The 19232-nt window shown below is 37.8% G+C and overlaps 1 protein-coding gene across 4 annotated transcripts in view; it reads right to left on the bottom strand.

Moving 5' to 3' along the window:
* Positions 1-19232, bottom strand: part of adarb1b (adenosine deaminase RNA specific B1b) — a 119193-nt gene that overhangs the window by 14670 nt on the left and 85291 nt on the right. For all 4 annotated transcript variants that reach the window (XM_055052980.1, XM_055052978.1, XM_055052979.1 and 1 more), the window contains 2 exons: positions 7071-7145; positions 2442-3358 (listed from right to left, as the gene is read on the bottom strand). In XM_055052980.1, the coding sequence (XP_054908955.1) occupies positions 2442-3358; positions 7071-7098 (945 nt within the window). In that variant the 5' untranslated portion in view covers positions 7099-7145. The remainder of the gene's footprint in view (positions 1-2441; positions 3359-7070; positions 7146-19232) is intronic.

A 19232-nucleotide genomic window follows, 5' to 3' on the forward strand; every position in this document is an offset into this window, starting at 1 on the left:
TGCCTGAGTTATCTCTCTTCTCACACTGGCTCTCATCTAAGACAATTAACTTCACCTCTCTGATAACCTGTGTGAATGAGACTTCAATGACAGCTTTATAGATTAGTACAGTGTGAAGGGCAGATGAGTTGAGTTTTGCTCTTTGTAAACCAAAGTACAATGTTCGCTTCAGAAGAATATATTCCTTTGAGGCGTGTTTCACTTCTATCAGAACTTACTGCAGTCAAATCTTACCATCAACATAATCAAGGGGGAAAATATGGGCAAATTCTGATTCAACACCAAGAAGAATGAGCTTCTGTAGCAATGACTTTCTGTAAGTCTTGTTGGTGTTACCACTCTTCTTTAGGATGTTGCTTTGGTTTATTAAGGTCTGCAGAGACTCATTCATATACAGCTGTAGATTCTGTGAAGTTTGGGATCAATGTCCTGTTGACGATTCAATTTGGGCCAAACAAACAGCCTCAACTTTGACTTTAGAATACTTTGGTGTACAGAGTACTTCTTGGTCGACTCAATGCCTGAAAGTTGACCAAGTCCAGAATCTGTTAAAAAAAACTCCTCTCCCAACATGTCTGATGCTTGTATGAGGTGTTAATGTGCTTCTATTAGCTTTACTTTAAACCTTTGTTGTGTCAATTTAAATAAATAAATTACATAGATTTTAAAGTTTTGAAATCTCAACACTTAATCGCATTTTTTAACAAACAAATGTTCTAGTTGGAGCCTTTATATGTAACGTCCATAAATCTGATGCACAAGCGATATCAGGAAAGAACTGAGATGGATGAGAAATTGCTCACTGTTGTTGAGCTAAATATACTTATTCAATAAATAGTTTAAAAGCAGAAAGGTATTTTGAGTTAAAAATGCTGCTTATTTTTCTATTGATATTTTTCGATTAAAATGAGATTACAGACCGTGCCATTAAAAATTCTAATCATTACCATTACTACTTTAAACATTTCTTCATTGGTCTTGTGTGTCTAAATGATTTTGGTCCTGAAATTCTCTTGACAAGCCATACTTATGCAGTCTAAATAAATTGTAGCCAATTTATTTATAAAGTGCCGATTTATAAAGCACTTTACAAGACAAACAGATCTATTTTGTACCTGTAATTGCCTAACAAATAAATCCAGTGTAATGCAATCATTCATTACACTGGATTTGTAATTAATTACAGACATTCCAGCTTCAATTTAGACTAATAGATGAAGCTCTTGGACTTTATTTCCATTTTAACGAGGAGCTGCATTGTCTGACTCTGAGGTGAATTTGCTGTTACATTCACTGCTGGCAACACAAGCTTTCTGAAATGATTTCCATTCGTGAATAATCGTTTTCCCTGCAGAACGGTGGACTTATGTCACTCTGACACCTTACAAGCAGAACCAGATTGATTGGCAGCTTCAATTGCTTCGCCAAGGTCATTGCTAATGTATAAGTTGGCATTGTGTTAAGACTTCTGCTATTATAAAGGTGGTCACAATGCTGACTATCAATCAACAAAAGGACTGTGATTAGCAGCTGGTGACATCCATTTTCCCTTAAGGACCATGGAAGCACTAAGAGTCCACTTAGTTTTTTTCCATAACTATACATCTAAGATCATCTGCACCTCACCAGATAGACACATGTACAGGAATATGCAGTCAGAAAATAACTGATGATATCTTATAAGCTTATATACTCATTTCTGTTAATATCAATGTCAGCTGTGCCCGTCTTTGACACCTCTCATTGTTATATAACTTTGCACATTTGTGCTACAGACCGGCACTAAGCTGTGCCCTTACTATCGGCTGAACACATGAACACTGAGTGACTTTAACATTTAGACGTTGCTGTTTCCATCATCGAGCTACCGCAAGACAGATTTAATATCCTCAGCTTTATCATAGTCCAAGATGGTGAACGTTTAGTTACACTTTTCTCCAGGTTTGGAGCCCAGAGAGCCGTAATGTTGGCTGAAGTGAATAAAATTATAGAACACGTGTGTGAAGTGCAATAGAAGTTGGTGAGAGATGCTGAAAAGAGAAAATTACGTTTGGTGTTGTTTTCTTATGAGATCCCTGGGTCTTATGTTGTGCATCACATGTTGGATGTTGCATGTGGGTTTTAGAAATTTCAAAAGAAATAATCAAACAGACTCAACTATAACTATACAGAGGCATGCTTTTATGAGGTAAAAACGAGCAAAGACCTGGAAATTCAATTCAATTATTAAAATAACTATTTTAGTCAGTCTATTAGGATGATTGTGTTCTACTTAAAATACGACTCATTCAACAGTGTCTTCTAAAGCCCTATTTACTGACACATCTCACTTCTGCTTAAGAGGGACACATTTCTTGAAGTTAGAGGATTAACTAATTACAATCTAGGTTCTTTGTATTTCTTTGACACCAGAGAAATCTAAAATGAATAAAATGTCTTACCTGTGGAAGGTGAAGTTGCAACCCCTCTCTTGGTATGGGTTGCCTGGACGGTGTCTGGTCTAGCTGCATGTTGAAGAGAGCAGAGAGGGCGGCCTGTGCTGCCCGGGCTTTAGCCAGCTTTTTGTTGCGCCCTGAGCCTTCAAACGTCTCTGAGTCCACAGTTACTGACATCACAAAATTCTTGGCGTGACTCTCACCACTTTCTGAGACAAAGTCATATTTGAGGCCTGGCCTGAGCTCATTTAGGATCATGACCGGGTTTTTGCCAGTGGAAGGTGAGCTGAATGCAGATGGAGAGGGCAACGGCGCCTGGACAAGGTTGCTGCCAGGTGGTGTGGGTAACGGATACTCCCCTAGTGAGTTTGTACCGTTGGAGCTCAGATAGAAGGATTCCTCAGGAGCAGCTGGTGTCTCAAAGCCATTGAAGAGCATGTCGGGGAAGTCCGCTTGATCTGATGTAAAGTCTGTATTCACTGTCAGTGTACGGCCCATGGCCAGGTGAGCCTCAGACGCATTGGGAAACTGAACAAAGGAACGCAGCGCTTTCTCAGCTGCGTTCAGTTTAGCTTTCTTCTTGGTTGGACCCATTCCCTCAAACATTTGCCCATTAACCTCCACAGTCATGACAAACACTGGTGCATGGACCGGCCCAGTCTGAGACAGCAGTTTGTACTGGAGACCAGGTTTGATCTCATTCAACTGCATCAGAGCATTCTTGGGCAGCACCGGTCCAGGTGTTTTCTTGCGCTTCTTGGCTCGAAACTTGGAATGCGTGTGGCCATTGTTGCCCTCCTCTAAGGGGCGCTTTCGACTGCCATTGCCGCTTCCATTGGGGAGCTGATCACCGACTCCCATCCCGTCTTTGCAGGACACGTTGTCCAGGTTTCGATTTTCCTTAACGTCTGTGCTGCTTGAACCTGCGGTGCCCAGAAAGAGTAACTTACAACGCCTTCGTTGCAGGATCTTGTAAATGCAAAATTTATAGATTCCTTTATCACTCTTTGGAACTGAACCAATGATTTGTGTTCCTTTATAACAAGATAAGATATAGTTAGGCTTGAATTTCTAAACCTATTTCAAAAGGAATACAAATACAAAAACATCTGTTTCTACAGAATGACAGTTAATGCTCTAGCAAGTACCTCTGCAAACATTTTACTTTGCTATCTTTGCATTTAAAGTTATACTAACTAAACTTCATGTTCAAAATGACTAAAATTAGAATAAAATAAAAATATGTTGTAGACATTGAAGACACTAGACATTGCACAGTGACAGGGACTTGAGAATACCATGCAAACAAACAACAGACACACACAAAAAACAGACCAAAAGGGTTTCTTTTCACCCCGTTTATCTTAAATCGTTAACGTTTCTGAAGAAAAACCAAAACCAATTATATACTGAGCTAAGGGGAACACATATCACTGATTCTAGTTAGCAAAGTGGATGGAATGTTGGGAAAAATTTTCATTTATAACATCCTTCAGCAAAGGCTTGATAGGTTACTCCTTGCGGTACTCAAGAGAAAGAGAGGCCGCAGTGTGCATGAGTGGGATTGTAGGTTGGGTTGAGGGAGTGCAGGGAAAGTAGTGCAGGGGGAGGAAGCTGAGGACCAGGCAAACAGGAGAGCACATCAAAGAGGCAGAAGGAGAAGACTCCACCTACTGCAGGATCCTAAAGTCTCAACTGGTGACACGGTGGAGGTTAAAATGCAGTTTACACCATTTACATGATTTTATTTTGGAAAACAAAGACTCCCGTATTTAAGATGAGGAAAGTCTGAAGAAACAAAACAAACAAAAAAAAGTTTTCTAATGAAGTGCCATTCATAAGACCCTGCGCCTCTGAGATCCCCCCCCCTTGGAGCTGTCAGAGAGCAGAGTGTTGACAAAATGTCTCGACATGCCATTACCAACTGCACACTGCCACTGACATGTCCTGAGTCAGGAAAAAAACAACAAAAATTTGATTCTGAGATCACAAACTGCAACTCATTCAGTTTATGACCTGAAAACATGCACTTTTTATAAAGTCATGCATTTACAGCATTGGTATTGTTGCATTGCAAATGAACTTGAAAACAAATGCGCAAAGTGAAGGTTTTTGCCACCAAAACAGTTTGAAAGCTAAACCTGAACTAGATCTTGCATATTATTTAATTATTATTATTGTCATCAGAGAGACTCGTTGTACCTATTTAAATCTAGGATAAGTCAAAAATAAATTACTATGATCTGCAAATATTCTGATATGAAATGTGGTTATTTGACTCAATAAATTTCACAAGGTAATTTTTGTTGGTTTGTCAGAGTTAACTTTTACACAAATAGCTAATAGTATTTCTTCAATTCTACAGAAAATATATTTATGGTGTAGTGATGGTCTGATTCAGACTTGTCATACGAACACATGGATCAGATATGTGTTAGTATAACAGGTATTAGGAGAGACAGAATGACAAATAACAAAATTAGTTGTTATTTTAAAATAACAAATTTGTTGAAACCAAAACAGTTCCCTGTTATAGGACCAGTTAAGAGCCAGTGCTGGTTTAGCTCGCGAATGGTTTTGGTGGAAAAACCCCATAAAACCAAAAAAAATACCCGGACAATCCTGCACCAATCAGAATGATGCTGGGACCTGGACCCTTGAAATACAGAGTATTTAATCATGCCAAATGTTAAATTTGAGGTTTAGCTAATTATGGCAACATCTGTACCATTTGTATCTATGAGGTGTTAATCGTCAATAAAACCAATAAACATACATTAAGAAATCTCCTGCATGCTGCACAAATACAGTGAAGAAATGACACACAGAACAATCTAGAGCTTCTTTTTCTGCTATAATTATACATAAAATTATTCAGTTACATACCTCTTACCCACAAATAAAACATTTAATAATTTTGCTTATTGTAACAATGAGAATCTTAATAGCCAGTAATAGTGAAAAATCACAAACTGGATCAGACATAAATGGGGTAAAAAATTCATAAAACAAGAGCCATGCATTAAACTTTGGCACAGGCAAGCAGTTGTCACTGTCATGCTGGAATTTGTGTAATCAGCATTTATACACAATGTTAATTATAATGGAGAGAAAATATTTAAAATATCCCTTCCGAATTAACTGAGTGAAACTGTCATGACTTAATTTTAGGTGTAACTTTCTTGTTGTGGTTTTGTTTTGATTCATTTCACTAGATAAAAGAGCTCAAGAGCTCCCCGGGTTGTCACATGAAAGCTAAAACTTTCTTTCTTTTCTTCCCCTCATGTCCCCTTGGTATTAAAGAAACAGGATTGTGTGAGCGAGCGCTGTGTTTTATCTTCAGATACATCTTTTATGTATATCTGGCAGTAAAAATGTAAGAACCAGGCTTCAGAGCCTTTGAAAGGCAGCAAAGACAATTTTGTAGCTGCTTATTTCACAACACAACGTACCATTCTACAAAGTGAAGATAGAAAGTATGACATTACAATCAGACTTAGCTAGGGTATTGTTGTGACTACAGCTAACGTTAAATGTGTTTGTTGTGGGCATTGCAAATAAAAATGCAATGCCCAACAGATGCAATGCACTGTCATTAAAAGACAGATTAGCACCAGTTTAGTTCATCTCTAAACTAAAAAAAAGATTAAAAAGTGGTAGGGCTTTGCAACGGGTCATCTATTTTCCCACTGATGTAACCATTTTTTTATTCTCATAATTAAGGATCAACTTACCATCTTGGAACAATATTTGAATGCACAATAAGAAACTCAGCTGTTTGAAACTTCCCTCAGTTTCAAACAGCTGAGGGGAGTTGATCTTTCACAGTGCAGACAAAGCTTTTGCACAGTGTTGCACATTAAAAAAAACAGTTTTTGTTGGACATTTATTGGAAGATTTCATTAGCTGTATAAATTCTACAATGCTAAATACATAACATGGTGCATTTCACTGAGGCAGAAGCAGTACATAGCTGTGGTAGCGTATTTTATTTTATTTTTATTATTTATTGGAACTTATGTGACAGGGGCATTATTGTTCAGTATGGTAGAGAGTTGATTATTTGGTTTTATTTTTCAGCCTCAAAACCGGGGCAACTAGAAGTTAATGAGTTGATTTAGTCGATCTAGAATAATGATAATAATCTAGAAATTGCTGATGTTAGAGTTACGTATTAAATAAAATAAAACAGTTGTAGTTGTGATGAGTCACACAGCATTCATTTACTTCAAGTTACTATGAAAATGGTTATTGTACACTTAAGGATAGATTTAGATACTTTTAGAACCTGGTAAGAAATAGAATATATCATGTAAAACCTCAACTTTGAACATACTCTATTGCTACAATAACAATATTCTCACTCAGATCTAAATAAGCAAGTTTCTCCAAACACAATTTTATTTTCATTTTCCAGCATATATTTAAAAACTTTATTTTTCAATTATTTTGGCCATTAGACAAATACTTACAAATGTATTTTCAAAAAGGTAGAATACAGACAAAAGATCACACTGATTACGCAACACTTAAAAAGAGAAGAATAAACAAGCAGGCAGACAGAAAGGAAGGAAGGAAAGTAAAGGTAAAAAAAAAAGATGGATAAACAAATGAGAAAAATCAAGATGGACTCACTCATGTTTTCTTCCTCATCCACATCCATGGCGTCAGGTTTGCTTTGACCCGCGAGCAGCCTCGCCCCCGCTGCACCTGAGGATCGGAGGACAGGAAGGCAGACCGTGTAAGCGCAGACGGAGCAACACACAACCACATAAACATATTCAGAGAGCTTGAGTGGCTACAGCAATGAGGAATTTTCTCGCTTGACATAGCAGCACACACACACAAAGAAACATGCACACACTGCACTGTGTAAGGAGCTCCTGATGTAAGCATATAAATATTCAGAGACGGAGAGATATCAAGGTGAGAGAGGGGCCCAGGGCTGACAGGCCTTAATAGCAGGAGCAGTCTATTGTGACTTTAATATCCCTGCGATTAGACCTCATTTCCCACTGCCTGCAGAGAGATATGCAGCTCCTGACATGGCCAAGTCACTCCACTGCTGCACACGTGTGACTTAGTCCAAGGTGGAGGGAGCGATTAGAGATCCATTAAGCAACACTTTCAAACCAACATTGAATCAAATGATTTCCTGTAATTGGAAATATTCGCTCCAACTGACAATAACCAGCAAACCTTTGGACTGTATCACATTTTTTTTAAACTCCCAACAAAATAATTGGCAGAGTTTTGTGAAAAGTTGTTTCTAAATGTACAACTAGGTACCTTCTCAAGACTCTACATAAAAGAAAATGGAAAGCTTCAAATATTATTCCATTTAGACAACACTTTGGTAGACAACAGCTTGAGCAGATATGTTGTTTGTTCATCCATTTGCTTCTTCCTTTATCGGTCTTGTTTGTTCATGTTTTCCATCTTTTGTTCACGTGTACCTTAGTTCCTTCCTTCATCAGTTTATCCGATGAACTTGCAGACACACTGATTCACTTATAGAAATTCAAGTTCATATAATTTTGGTTATGTCTACTAAGAGTATACATTTCAAAAACCAAAGTCAGTTGCATAAGTGATAACACTGACTCATGTTGCCAGAAATAACTGCTCAAATTGGACTGTATTTACTCTAAAAGTATCACAAAAAAATCAGAGAACAAAATAAATATGTCTGTAAGACCGGGGAAGATGAGCACAATCTCAAGTATATCAGAAAAAGAATGTAAAAGTTGCAAAGAGAGAAGAAACCGAAATGAACAATGAAATGAAGGCAGAAAAAAGATGGCACAAGTGATATGGAACAGATTGTGGTGAATCCATTCTCTCTCTTATTCGCCTTCCATCATTGCTCCCATTCCTCAGCCAGACACTTTCTTAAACTAAAGTAAATGGGCTAATTAATCTGAGCTAATGGTGGGTGACAGCAAATATGCTAGCACAATTATCACCCTATTAACGATTCATATTCCAACCCATAATTGAAAATGAAAAGGTGGGGTGAAGGGAGGAAGGGTGGGAGATGGGAGTCATTTTTCTCTGGTAGCAGCAGCCAGGTGCGCTGTGCTTCGGCGCCCTCATTCAGCGACCCAGAACCAAATCTACGCTCGCTTTCCATCGCACACGAAGCGGCGCCATTTTCTATTTCCAGACTTTTAATTATTGGTGCCGGTATATAATGAGTAAACAAATTAGAGCTCTTATATGAACACAAAACTAAATGTAAAACATGACTGATTTTAGCATCCACTTTTATTCTCATTACTCCTACTGCCCAGTGTGGGCTGTGTAGTCTAATCAGCAGCCAATGCGAATGTGTCTGTCAGTTCTGATTTTCACATTAGACCGTCTTGGTTATAAAAGTCTAAAACTGATTCCGCAATCAGAGGCTTTAGTCTTACAAAGAACTGTGTAGGATGGGCGCCTTGAAATTTCAATTGGGGATTAAATGACTACAAACTCCTGAAGGGTAAAAGCATTTGAGAAAAGAGAATTTAAGATTTTTTTTTGAACTAGTAACACATATTTTTGAATGGACAAAATGTAGTATAATTTTTTAAAATGGAACATGTGTAAATGTATATTTGTTTGTACCAGCACCTTGAAAAGTTAACCTTTATTTCATAAACATGCTGGAATATCCAAACAACAGTGCTTGAACTGGTTATCAAAAAAAGGATGTCAATAATATAATGCAGATGAATCAGGAAAATCAGATTGAACGATTTTTAAATTATTTATTTGCACTATATTGTGTGAAACAACATCTCCAGCATTGGTCAATCCAAAGGAAAAAAACTATAGACATGCACATGGCTGGAATTGGCTAAAGGACCATTAGTACACAGCTTAGTGAGAAGGCAACAGTTGTGTCAGAAAACTGAAGACAGTCAAAAAGACTGTAGATTTCCCTCAGATTGAGACTTCATGCAACATCTGACCTCATGTAGAATCAACGATCATGATAAAGGTGCACAATAAAAAAAAAATAAAAAAATTAAAAAAAACTCAGTGCCCCGAGGCTTATTTGGTGATCAGATCTCAATTATACCACTTTTATGTTGCACATTTATACATTTTTCTATGCAACAAACTTAATTCCTGGTTTTTGTATGGCATATTTGACAAGAAATCAAGAGAAATGTCATAGAAATGCAAGGAGGAGTTTAAAAAGACATGTTCACTTATGGTTTTTAATTGTTGTGCATGAAGCTAACAAAACTAATCCAGAGATTTTTATACATATGGATTTCTAAAAGAAATGGTAAACCGAGACAGGATAAACCGGACAGATGTTGAAACTGACCATTTCTGGACCTAAATGACAGAAGCGGAGAACTTTAAGTGAGTCGAAAAAAACCAAAGCAAAGACCTGCCGACTGTCTCCCACTGCATGAATAAGCGATATAACGTCATCAAGCTGTTGTGGTTCCAGGTAATTCTGAGTGGACGCCAAGGGAGGCAGGGAGGGACAAAGATGAGAAAGAAGATGAAAAGCCTCAAATTCAATCTGGCATGGTGAGAGGGGCTGAGGGGGAAATAAGGCGTTTTTGATTTGTCTCTCATCCCTCGCCTTGCGCTGCGACGGAGCGATAGAGCATAGTTGCTGCGGAGGGAGTGCCAGCAGTGGACGGCTGGGGGGAGGGTGCAGGTAGGCTGGGTAGATGTAAAGGTAAAGGTGAGAGAGGGACGGAGGACAAGAGAGAGAGAGAGAGAAAATGCAATCCTATTCCAAGAAAAAGAGAATCATTATCTCCTTTAGAAGGGAGGGAGATGGAAAGGTTTGCCCTTGGCAGGCCAAGCAGTCCGTACTGTAGCAAACAACCTCTCTACGAAGGCAAGTAGTGGAAGGTTTCTGAGAAAATTATATTCGAACGTTTTCAAACTAAAAAGGCGTAATAGAGACTAATTGCACTTATATAAATCAAAAATTAATGTGAAACAGGTACTTGTGGAGTTAACTCCAAGGAAATCAACTCAATGACAAATAAAATGAAGAAAAAGAAAATATCCGGAGGATTCACAGTTTTGTCACAGATTCCCAATTAAATTTAGGTCTAAACTTTAACTGGGACATTCGAGCTAATTCATTTGAGCCAACCCATTCAAATGTGGCTCCGGTTGGAAGTTTCAGGGTAAAAAGGTAAAACTTTGGGTCTACAATGCAAATCCCAATAAAACAAACTAATAAATATGGTTGCCTGGAGACAAAGTGTAGAAAAACGAAGGGGTGGGAGTCAATACTTTTGCAATGCTTTGTATTTGCTAAATATGCAAAGATAAACTTTTAAAGTGCCATGCAGGAAAATTATTTCCAGGAATGCTCATTTCTGCATTTTGGAAGACTGAATTTCTCTTATGATTAAGAAATTTATCTAAAGTCTAAAATGTATCATCTTCTTCTTAAACAAAGGAAATGCCCAAATCTGAAGCTAAGTGGTTGTCTAATGGGAAAACATTTACAGTCTAATATAGTCAGATTAGACTATTTGGAAAGAAAACTGTGTCATCAAAATCATTCCTCCCATTTACCAACAAATCCATTTATTTCTGACTTTTTTGTGGCATAACGGCATTTTGCAGGATGTTCACTGCCCTGCTTTTATCTTGTCTTTGCATTTAACTTATTCGTCTGACCTTTCAGCACAAATGGTATGAGATGGCTCTAAAAATACATAGAACAGGATTTGCTTTGCCAAGAAAACAGCTCTTTTTAAGACTCCTCTTCTTTGTGTCTGCAGTCTTTCTTCCAATGGTTACCTGGTATTTTAATTTGGAGGATATCCAATGAGACTGTGATTTATAACAGATTTGAATATATGAACCAGCCATTCCACAGAAAACAACCTACAAAGGGAAGTAATTAAAAACAACTGCGTGAAGAAAAATTCTTCCCACTAACGATCATATCCAAGATTTGATATCGACATGTGGAGATTTTTAGAAGAAGAACTGAATACTTTTTGGTGTATTCATATTTTTTCACATGAATGAATCCAATGAATGTGGCTTGGAACATAATATTTTTTTATAACTGGGTGTGTGTTGTCACGTTAGGTTTTTGTTCATCAATAATGTAGATATAAACACCCATCTCACCATGTCGTCTTTTATTCATTTCACTAAAGTAATACGTTTCGTAGTTGTGCTGCGATTCCCTTTTAATGTCTGACAGACACAGAGAGCAACGCTGCCTCCGTTGTTACGATGAATAATTAATGACTGTTGGTGGCAGAAAGGCTGTTACATTTCACTGTTACTGAGTGGCTGTGTTCCAATGATTAAAATGCTGAAATTGCACTAATGAATACATGTAATGTTAAATAAGACATATCACTTGACCACTTGACTAATGAATTTAAAGAGATCATGACCCCTGATGAAGCCAAAATAACTGAGCAACCTCCTGATAGTAAGTATTTATTTAGGTACCATAACTATATATCCTTACACCAAAACTATAAGATTTAAGAAAATTATTTCACAGTATAGCATAAAGCAGCGTCTAAATGTTCCCAAGCAGAACTAATGCACTCAAAAATTGTTCAAATGAAGACAGAACCATGAAACTTGAAGTTTCTTGGAAACGTTATTTTCATAATCTTGCATCAAACACATTGAAATGCTTTAGTCTTTCATAAATTATTGGTTATCATTAATATAAGAAATATTTTGGTTCAGTAAAAAAATCCATTCATTGGCTATAATGACAAAGTTACAGCTTTCAATTACACCAATATAGTGTATGAACGAAATCACTGGTTTACAAATAAAATCTAAATTTCAATAAAAGTTGCACTAAAACCTTGGCTTTTTATTTCTCTCCTATTTTTACAGTTCATTACTGGCTGAAAAAGTCATTGTTTTGAAAGAATTTGACACTTGACTTTTTGCAACCCAATGATGAATATTTTTTTGCAGCAAAAGTATGTTTCAATTTTTAGTCATTTTACTTTTGAATGATTTATTCAAGCTGAATAAAGAAACTACCTGCTTCTGGCCTTCAACTTGAGCAGAAACCTGTTGAGTTTCTTAAAGCAAAAAGACTGCTTATATTATGTATAGTAAATATTAATATTATATATTCATGTGTATAAATTATTATAGATTGCAATGAAAAAGTATTTTCCCCTCAACAGATCCATCAGACAAATAAATAAATACAAAATGCAGTTTTCAGATGACCTCTTCATTCATTATTCATTCATTGACTGTAAAACTTTCCAGCTTGACGGGAAGTACAAAGGTATGAACAGAGAATTAAAAAGGCTTTATATTAGTTTTCTATAAAATTAACTAAAAGCCCAAATTCAGTATTATTGATGTTAAGCTAAATAGTTTGGATATGTATAGGTTTAAAACGTATTAAAACTGTAATACCTTCTTATTTAAAAAAAAAAAAAAAAAAAAAAAAAAAACAACCTTCTTATGAAAGATTTATCAAATCTAAAAACAGAGCAGCAGGAGCAGAGAGGTGTGGAAAAAAGTAGAGAATCAACCTTTTACTGTGTTCCAGCCTTTTTATATGTGACAGTCAGTCATTCATCATCATGGAGTGCTGATGGTGGAAGTAAAGAAAGGTGGCAAAAACACAGAGCCAGAGTATCGATATGAATTTTTTATTTGATGGATTTTATGGAGGACTGCATTTCAGAAGGCTGGCGGAGTCAAGGTTCACAGAAAAAAATGAAGGAATGGGAAGATTGAGAGGCCAGGTAATAAAGGCCAGGAAAGAGATAATGGTGTCCCTGGATATAAAGAACAAACACATTTTTTTGGAGCTTTGCAGCACAGCCGACCATACAGCTGTATTTTAAGTTCTGTGCTTGATTGATTTTCTTTCGAAACCTGCTCACACATTTCCACTATGGCAAAGTAAAAACAAGTTTGAGGTATGTTTTGGAAAATAAATATACAATATTAACGATTAAACATTGTTTTACTGTTAGGCCCTGCTGGTTTGGCAGCCTTGATTTTTCCCCAGGAACGATCCGACAAGGTATGAGCAACCTTCTTTTTGAACATTTTTCATATTTGTTTTGGCAGTAATGTTCAAATACAATCAACTTCAAGTTTCAGCAGAGACAGTCCACTGGGATCTGGACAAGGCTCTGCTCAGAACACTCAATAACCAACACAACGGAGAAACGCGAAAAGAAAACATGCCAACAGAATGATGTGCACAGTATCAGTACAGTTCAGTATTTGTGGTTGACCTCTTTGCGGGGCACTTCTGTATAAAATTGTACATTCACTGATTTTTTTCTCAAAAGCATATCTAAAATATTTTTCTTAATAAATAAATACAGCTCCTAGTTGACACAACTTTGGCTGGCATTTACAGTGCAATTTATTTTCTTGGTGCTGATTGGCTGTACCCTGTGCAGAGAAAAGGAAGCCGTGGATGTTGCCTTCAGAGCAGAATGGTTTCAACCGTCCATGAACAGCTAAACTCCATGAGTGCCTCTCTAAAAAGCATACAATTGCATACAAAAGCAAAGTTAGTAATGCACAGAGTAAGAGCAGTCTTGGCTTTACTGCAAAAGCTAACACCTACGGTCTTTTTTATCATTGCTCTTGGGGGTACAGTTGATCACCTCCAAGAAGAATGAATGGCACTTCTGGATTGGCTGCGTTTCTACAGCCATCCAACTGCGTGTCAAAAAGAAAGGCATTCTAATTCCCCAAACTGCACTTTCATTGAAATATTTTAGATATGGTCTAAGAAAACAGACACATTTTCCACAAATAACTCTCGAGTTACACAGAAAAATCCACAGATACTGAACCATACATACATTACTGTTTGACCAAACATTTCTTTGTGCCATCGACCCATTACTTCTCCTTCTTCACACATTCTTAGCCTCTCTCTGTCTTGCTTGCCTATATGTTCCTTCAACAGTTTAACAAAAACACACACATCAGACAGGCTTCTTAAACTGGCTTCGGGAAAGTCATAAATCACCAGTGAGTAGCTCTGATCCCTCAAGCATCTGCAAGGCTGTGGGAGGGCATTCAGCTCGACTGCTAGAGGAAACTGTTGCTAAGTGGTTGCTGCAGCTTCCAGTGTCCATCAAGGCAAAAAGGATGCAGCTATGCTTGTGATGACTGTCACATGCTATTTAGATGGAAAAATAAATAAATTCATCAAAACTCCAAACATGCACATCAAATTTTTTAGCATCTTTGTCTCATCGGAATTTAGTTTGACAGAAACTGGATGAAACTTGTCAACATGTTAACCCAATTAAATAAAAAACAACATTACAGCAGTCCTTTTCTTTGACTGGTTCAGGTCCAAACTCTTAAAGCTCAATTTCACACTTATTTTATCAGCCGAAACACAATTTGAGTTTGTGCATATTTGCTTTTGACACAGATGTTATTACAACAGGCCAACACTGGAAGAGACGTTGATATAGATGAGGTAGTTACCAAAAACATCTACCTCCAAGGAAACCAGTGGTAAACATCTGTGCTAAAGACTTTATATGGTCCGTTTTCAGCTGAGTGGGTCCACAGTGCAGAGCTTGACACATAGTAAAATGAATGCCAGCAGAATGAGGAAAGTGTTTCTTTTTGGTATAAAACAATTTTATGGAAATATTTTATAGCTTGTTGAGTAATCTGTGATTATGTACATATCTGTTAATGGTTTATTCTTGGTTTTTATGCCCAGTAAAACTTTAATGGATCTGAAATTGTAACTTTTTAAGTCCTGCACAGCACTTTGAGTGGTAACTGGCCAGTGCCAGTGTTTCATAACACATTGCTGGCCTTTTCCTACCAACTGAGCGGCCTATCTGTGGATCTTTGCTGACCATCTCTTTATGATTGCAATGTACCCATCTTCCAAAAACTGCTTCCAGCAGGTTAATGCGTCATATCAAAAGTTCAAGCCATCTCAAACTCGGTTTCTTGATCTGAATCTAATAGAACTCCTTTGGGATGAACAGGACATTCACAACAAATTGCCCTAAATCTGCAGCAACTGCTTGTTCTTGGGTCAAATTGGACCCATGAACAAAGGTGTGCTTGGCACCTTGTTGAATCAATGCCATGAAGAACTAAAGCATTTCTATAGGAATTGGGTACTAGCAGGTGTACATCAAAAGGTGGCTGGTAAATCCAGACCTAATAATAGAAAAAACATCTAAACGTGAGCAAAGAACCTATTTTAATTTGATGCTTGTATCAGATGCATTCTGTCATAAGGAGATATTTGTGCCCATTGATTTGTTAAATCTATAAAATATACCAAATACAAATTTCTTTTGATAAAAAATAAAGTAGGATTTTAGCACCAATGAGGTAACAGCTGATCAACAAACTCCAAAGAATGACATCACTTCTCAAAGACCTGATTTTCAGATACTGCTTACCCTCTACTCGTTTACTTAAGTCATTTTTCTTCAAATTGAACAAGACCGTGTAATTATCAGGTTCAGGGGATGGATGTGAAATGAGTAAGAAAGGAACAAAAACTCAAGAGAAAAACCTTCCAGACCTTGAGAAAGCCTGACAAACTGCTGGGATGGACCACTGCGCTTTGCAAAAAAACAGATATTGTTGAAAACTTTCATAGTAGTACTGCAAAACAAAAACTCATTCAACAATTAAAAATCAATCACATGAGTTAAAAAGGTGATATTAATAGTTAAGTTCTGAATAAATTGAAAAAAGTGGTCGTTTGGTGCTTTCATCTCTGTTTATATTAATAATTCCAATGTTCTCTCTGCCGAAAAGGTAAAAGTTTTAAACTGGCAAAAGTAGAGAATCAGTGTAACAAGAGAAGGAAGAGATCGAACAAGAACGAGAGACTGAAATGAGCAATCGAAGATGAGGTAGAGGAGATGAAAGAGGAAGAAAAGTGGGCAAGGGAAAGGGAAAGAAACTGGACAGAGACAAATAGCCAGGGGAAATGGCTGTTGCAGGAGAGCCCACCTGTGAGACAACCCTCTCAGTGGCTCTAACACAGACTGATAGGCCCACCAGGCAGCCACCTCTACCCAATCCGTTTCATTTCTGTCCGATTTTTCCTTCATTCCCAAAACAAAATTCCCTTTTTCCGATTAACATCAGGTCTGATCCAACCACCAAGATGCTCAAACCTGGTAGGAATGACTGATTCGATATTAGCTCATTTCTCCTGTCCTAACTTGTAGCAGCCATTCAATATTTAAGGCTGCAGTAACATAGAGTGGATCATTTAAAGACTTTGAGTAATCATCTTCTAAGCGGCACTTAAAAGACAAAAAACAGAAACAGAAATAAAAAAAAGATTAATTTACTGGAAACTAAAAGCAAAAGAGGGCGTAAACCAGAGCTAGGAAAATGTATGATTAAAGACACACGGCTCATTGTTACTGCCGATGTATGCACTCGGATAAGTGAGTGCCACTGTCGCTGCCCTACAATCCCATTACTTTCCCCAATAAGGTTCTGGCAGGCCTGTGATTACAGAGAGAAGACTGTGAGAGAGGAAGAATCTTAATAGAAACAGGATCGTGTCTTTTCGTTTTTTGTGTGAAGCGAGGTGTTCTGCACCATCCTCCATCCTCTCGCTTCCCGAGGACATGTCTCCAGGCACGGAGCAGGTAATGCCGCCTAATGGAGTACATGTGTGGGCAGCGGTGGCCTAATGGAGAGGGGTCCTGGCACCAAGAAGGCGCGCCTGTCGTCCAACCAGATTGAAACTGATGGGCCAAAGTGAAGGGGCTGCAGAATACCCTCACACACACTTTCACCCAACATGGCTGACCCAGCCTCATGAGATACACTTACACATGAGCACACACACACACATCCGCAACTCACCTCTGAGTCCATTATTCAATTTGGCCCTTCTAATGACCAGTGAATTAGACTGCCAGAAGTGATTTGCCTTCTGAGCCCTGCTGCTGGATGTCCGGACTTCCCTCCACTCTGCATATTAAGCGGCAGCTACTCAGACGATGACAGCCAATGAGGCTCCTCCAATCAGGGGGATTTATGGCGTCGAATGGGATAGTTATCTGACCCGATGAGCTCTTAACAAAAATGGGCTTCGTGTTTCACACTCAGGATCCCCATAATTTAGCGTTAATATCCATGGAATTCATTGTTTCGCTGAGCAAATCCAAAAATCAAGCCTCTCCATAACAATTAGTTCAGTTTAATGTGATAATGGACAATGATGGAGACAAAAACCCTTTATAGTCATTGGACAGCAATATCTAAAATGTGCATCTCAATACATCAAATTATTATTCATTACACTCAGTGTTTGGCATTGCTCATAAAAACTAAAGCCCTAATCACAAACAACAGTTCTGCTAACACTAAACCACTACAAAGACATGGTACTTTGTGGAAACTAATGCAAAAGCGCCAACTTCAATTCAAATGATATCTGCCCTTAAAAGACTTTAACCCTCAAACGCCACTTTATTTTTGACACAATTTCCATGTCCTGCAATGCCATTAGAGTTTGTATTTATCTTAATACCTTGTTCTCCACAGTCAGTTTTATGCTGTTCCTGAATGTTTCCTGTTTCAAATAAAATTATTGGTAAAAAAAGAGAGCAGAGGAAATCAAACAGTCTCAATTCACTTCAAAATAACAGCATAACAGAACTACTTGAAAACTACTTAAAAAAAGGTTTAATAGTCGATAATCAGAACTTCAATTTATATCAAACTTTGTTCAATTGAAAGTTTGTAAATCAGCCAAATAAATTTGCACTTTTGAACTGATCTGGAATAATATATTTAGGGGAAGTGAAGTGTGCAAAAACACTTCACTTCACATTAGCAAAAGTCCTCAACAAAAAATTTGCTTGGCTATTAGCACATTTGGAGATAAGACCATTTAAGTTGTGGTAAAAACCAACACCACTTAATCTTTAGCAGTGATTGGAAGTGACTGTGTCCAGTGAGAGATGGATGTTGCCTGATCTAAAATATGTAAATGAAGAAAGAAAAAACAGAAAGCTAACCATGTGAAGCTTATGTTTTCTGGTTATTTGGTCCTTGTTACACCACCCAAAGTATCTGTCATCCATGTTCTCTCATGGAAAACTGCCCTATTTCTTCTTCATAGATTCCTTAGGTCCAGGCTTCAGGTTTGATAATAATGCAACTCCTCTACTCCTGCTTTCTTCCATCTTTTCAAGGTTGTTGGGTGGCTGCCTCTCCTCTTTTCACTAGGTGCTGTAAAATCTATTTGACAGCTCTGATTTATGACACAGCACAGGCACCGGGAGCCTGTGGGGAAAAGAGTGTATGTTTCAGTGTGTCTGGAAATGAGCGAGTTTTCGGATGTGTGAGCGTGCTCGGCCCACGGAGGGCCACCGACGACGCTGTGCTCAATGTTCAGAGCCGCAAACCGAGCTCACAGGTTGGAGGCTCCTGAGAGCTCACATGTTCATGGAAGAGAACAGCTCAGTGTGAGTCCTGCATCAGCGTGAAGGCATCAACAACAGCAGAACATGTCCTCATACTGCAGACAGAGGACAGCAGGATTGTCACTCTGAACCAACAGCAGGACTGTTTTGTTTAAAATTGGGTTGCAGTTACAGCTGTTGAATATTTTAGTATTTGAGTACTCTACTGATTAATCTACAATTGATGAAGCAATCAGTCAGACATTTGTCTGCAAGTCCCTCTTCAGGAACTATGAAGTTTTCTGTGTACATTATACATGTACATGTAATACACAGTCTTGTTCAGCTGAGTCATGGTGTTAGGCATTAATTTTAACAAACTTCAATTCTGTTAAATCCACATATATTAAAACTA

Source organism: Poeciliopsis prolifica, unplaced genomic scaffold (assembly GCF_027474105.1).
Source record: "Poeciliopsis prolifica strain line A6 unplaced genomic scaffold, Auburn_PproV2 SCAFFOLD036, whole genome shotgun sequence".
Lineage (NCBI taxonomy): Eukaryota > Metazoa > Chordata > Actinopteri > Cyprinodontiformes > Poeciliidae > Poeciliopsis > Poeciliopsis prolifica.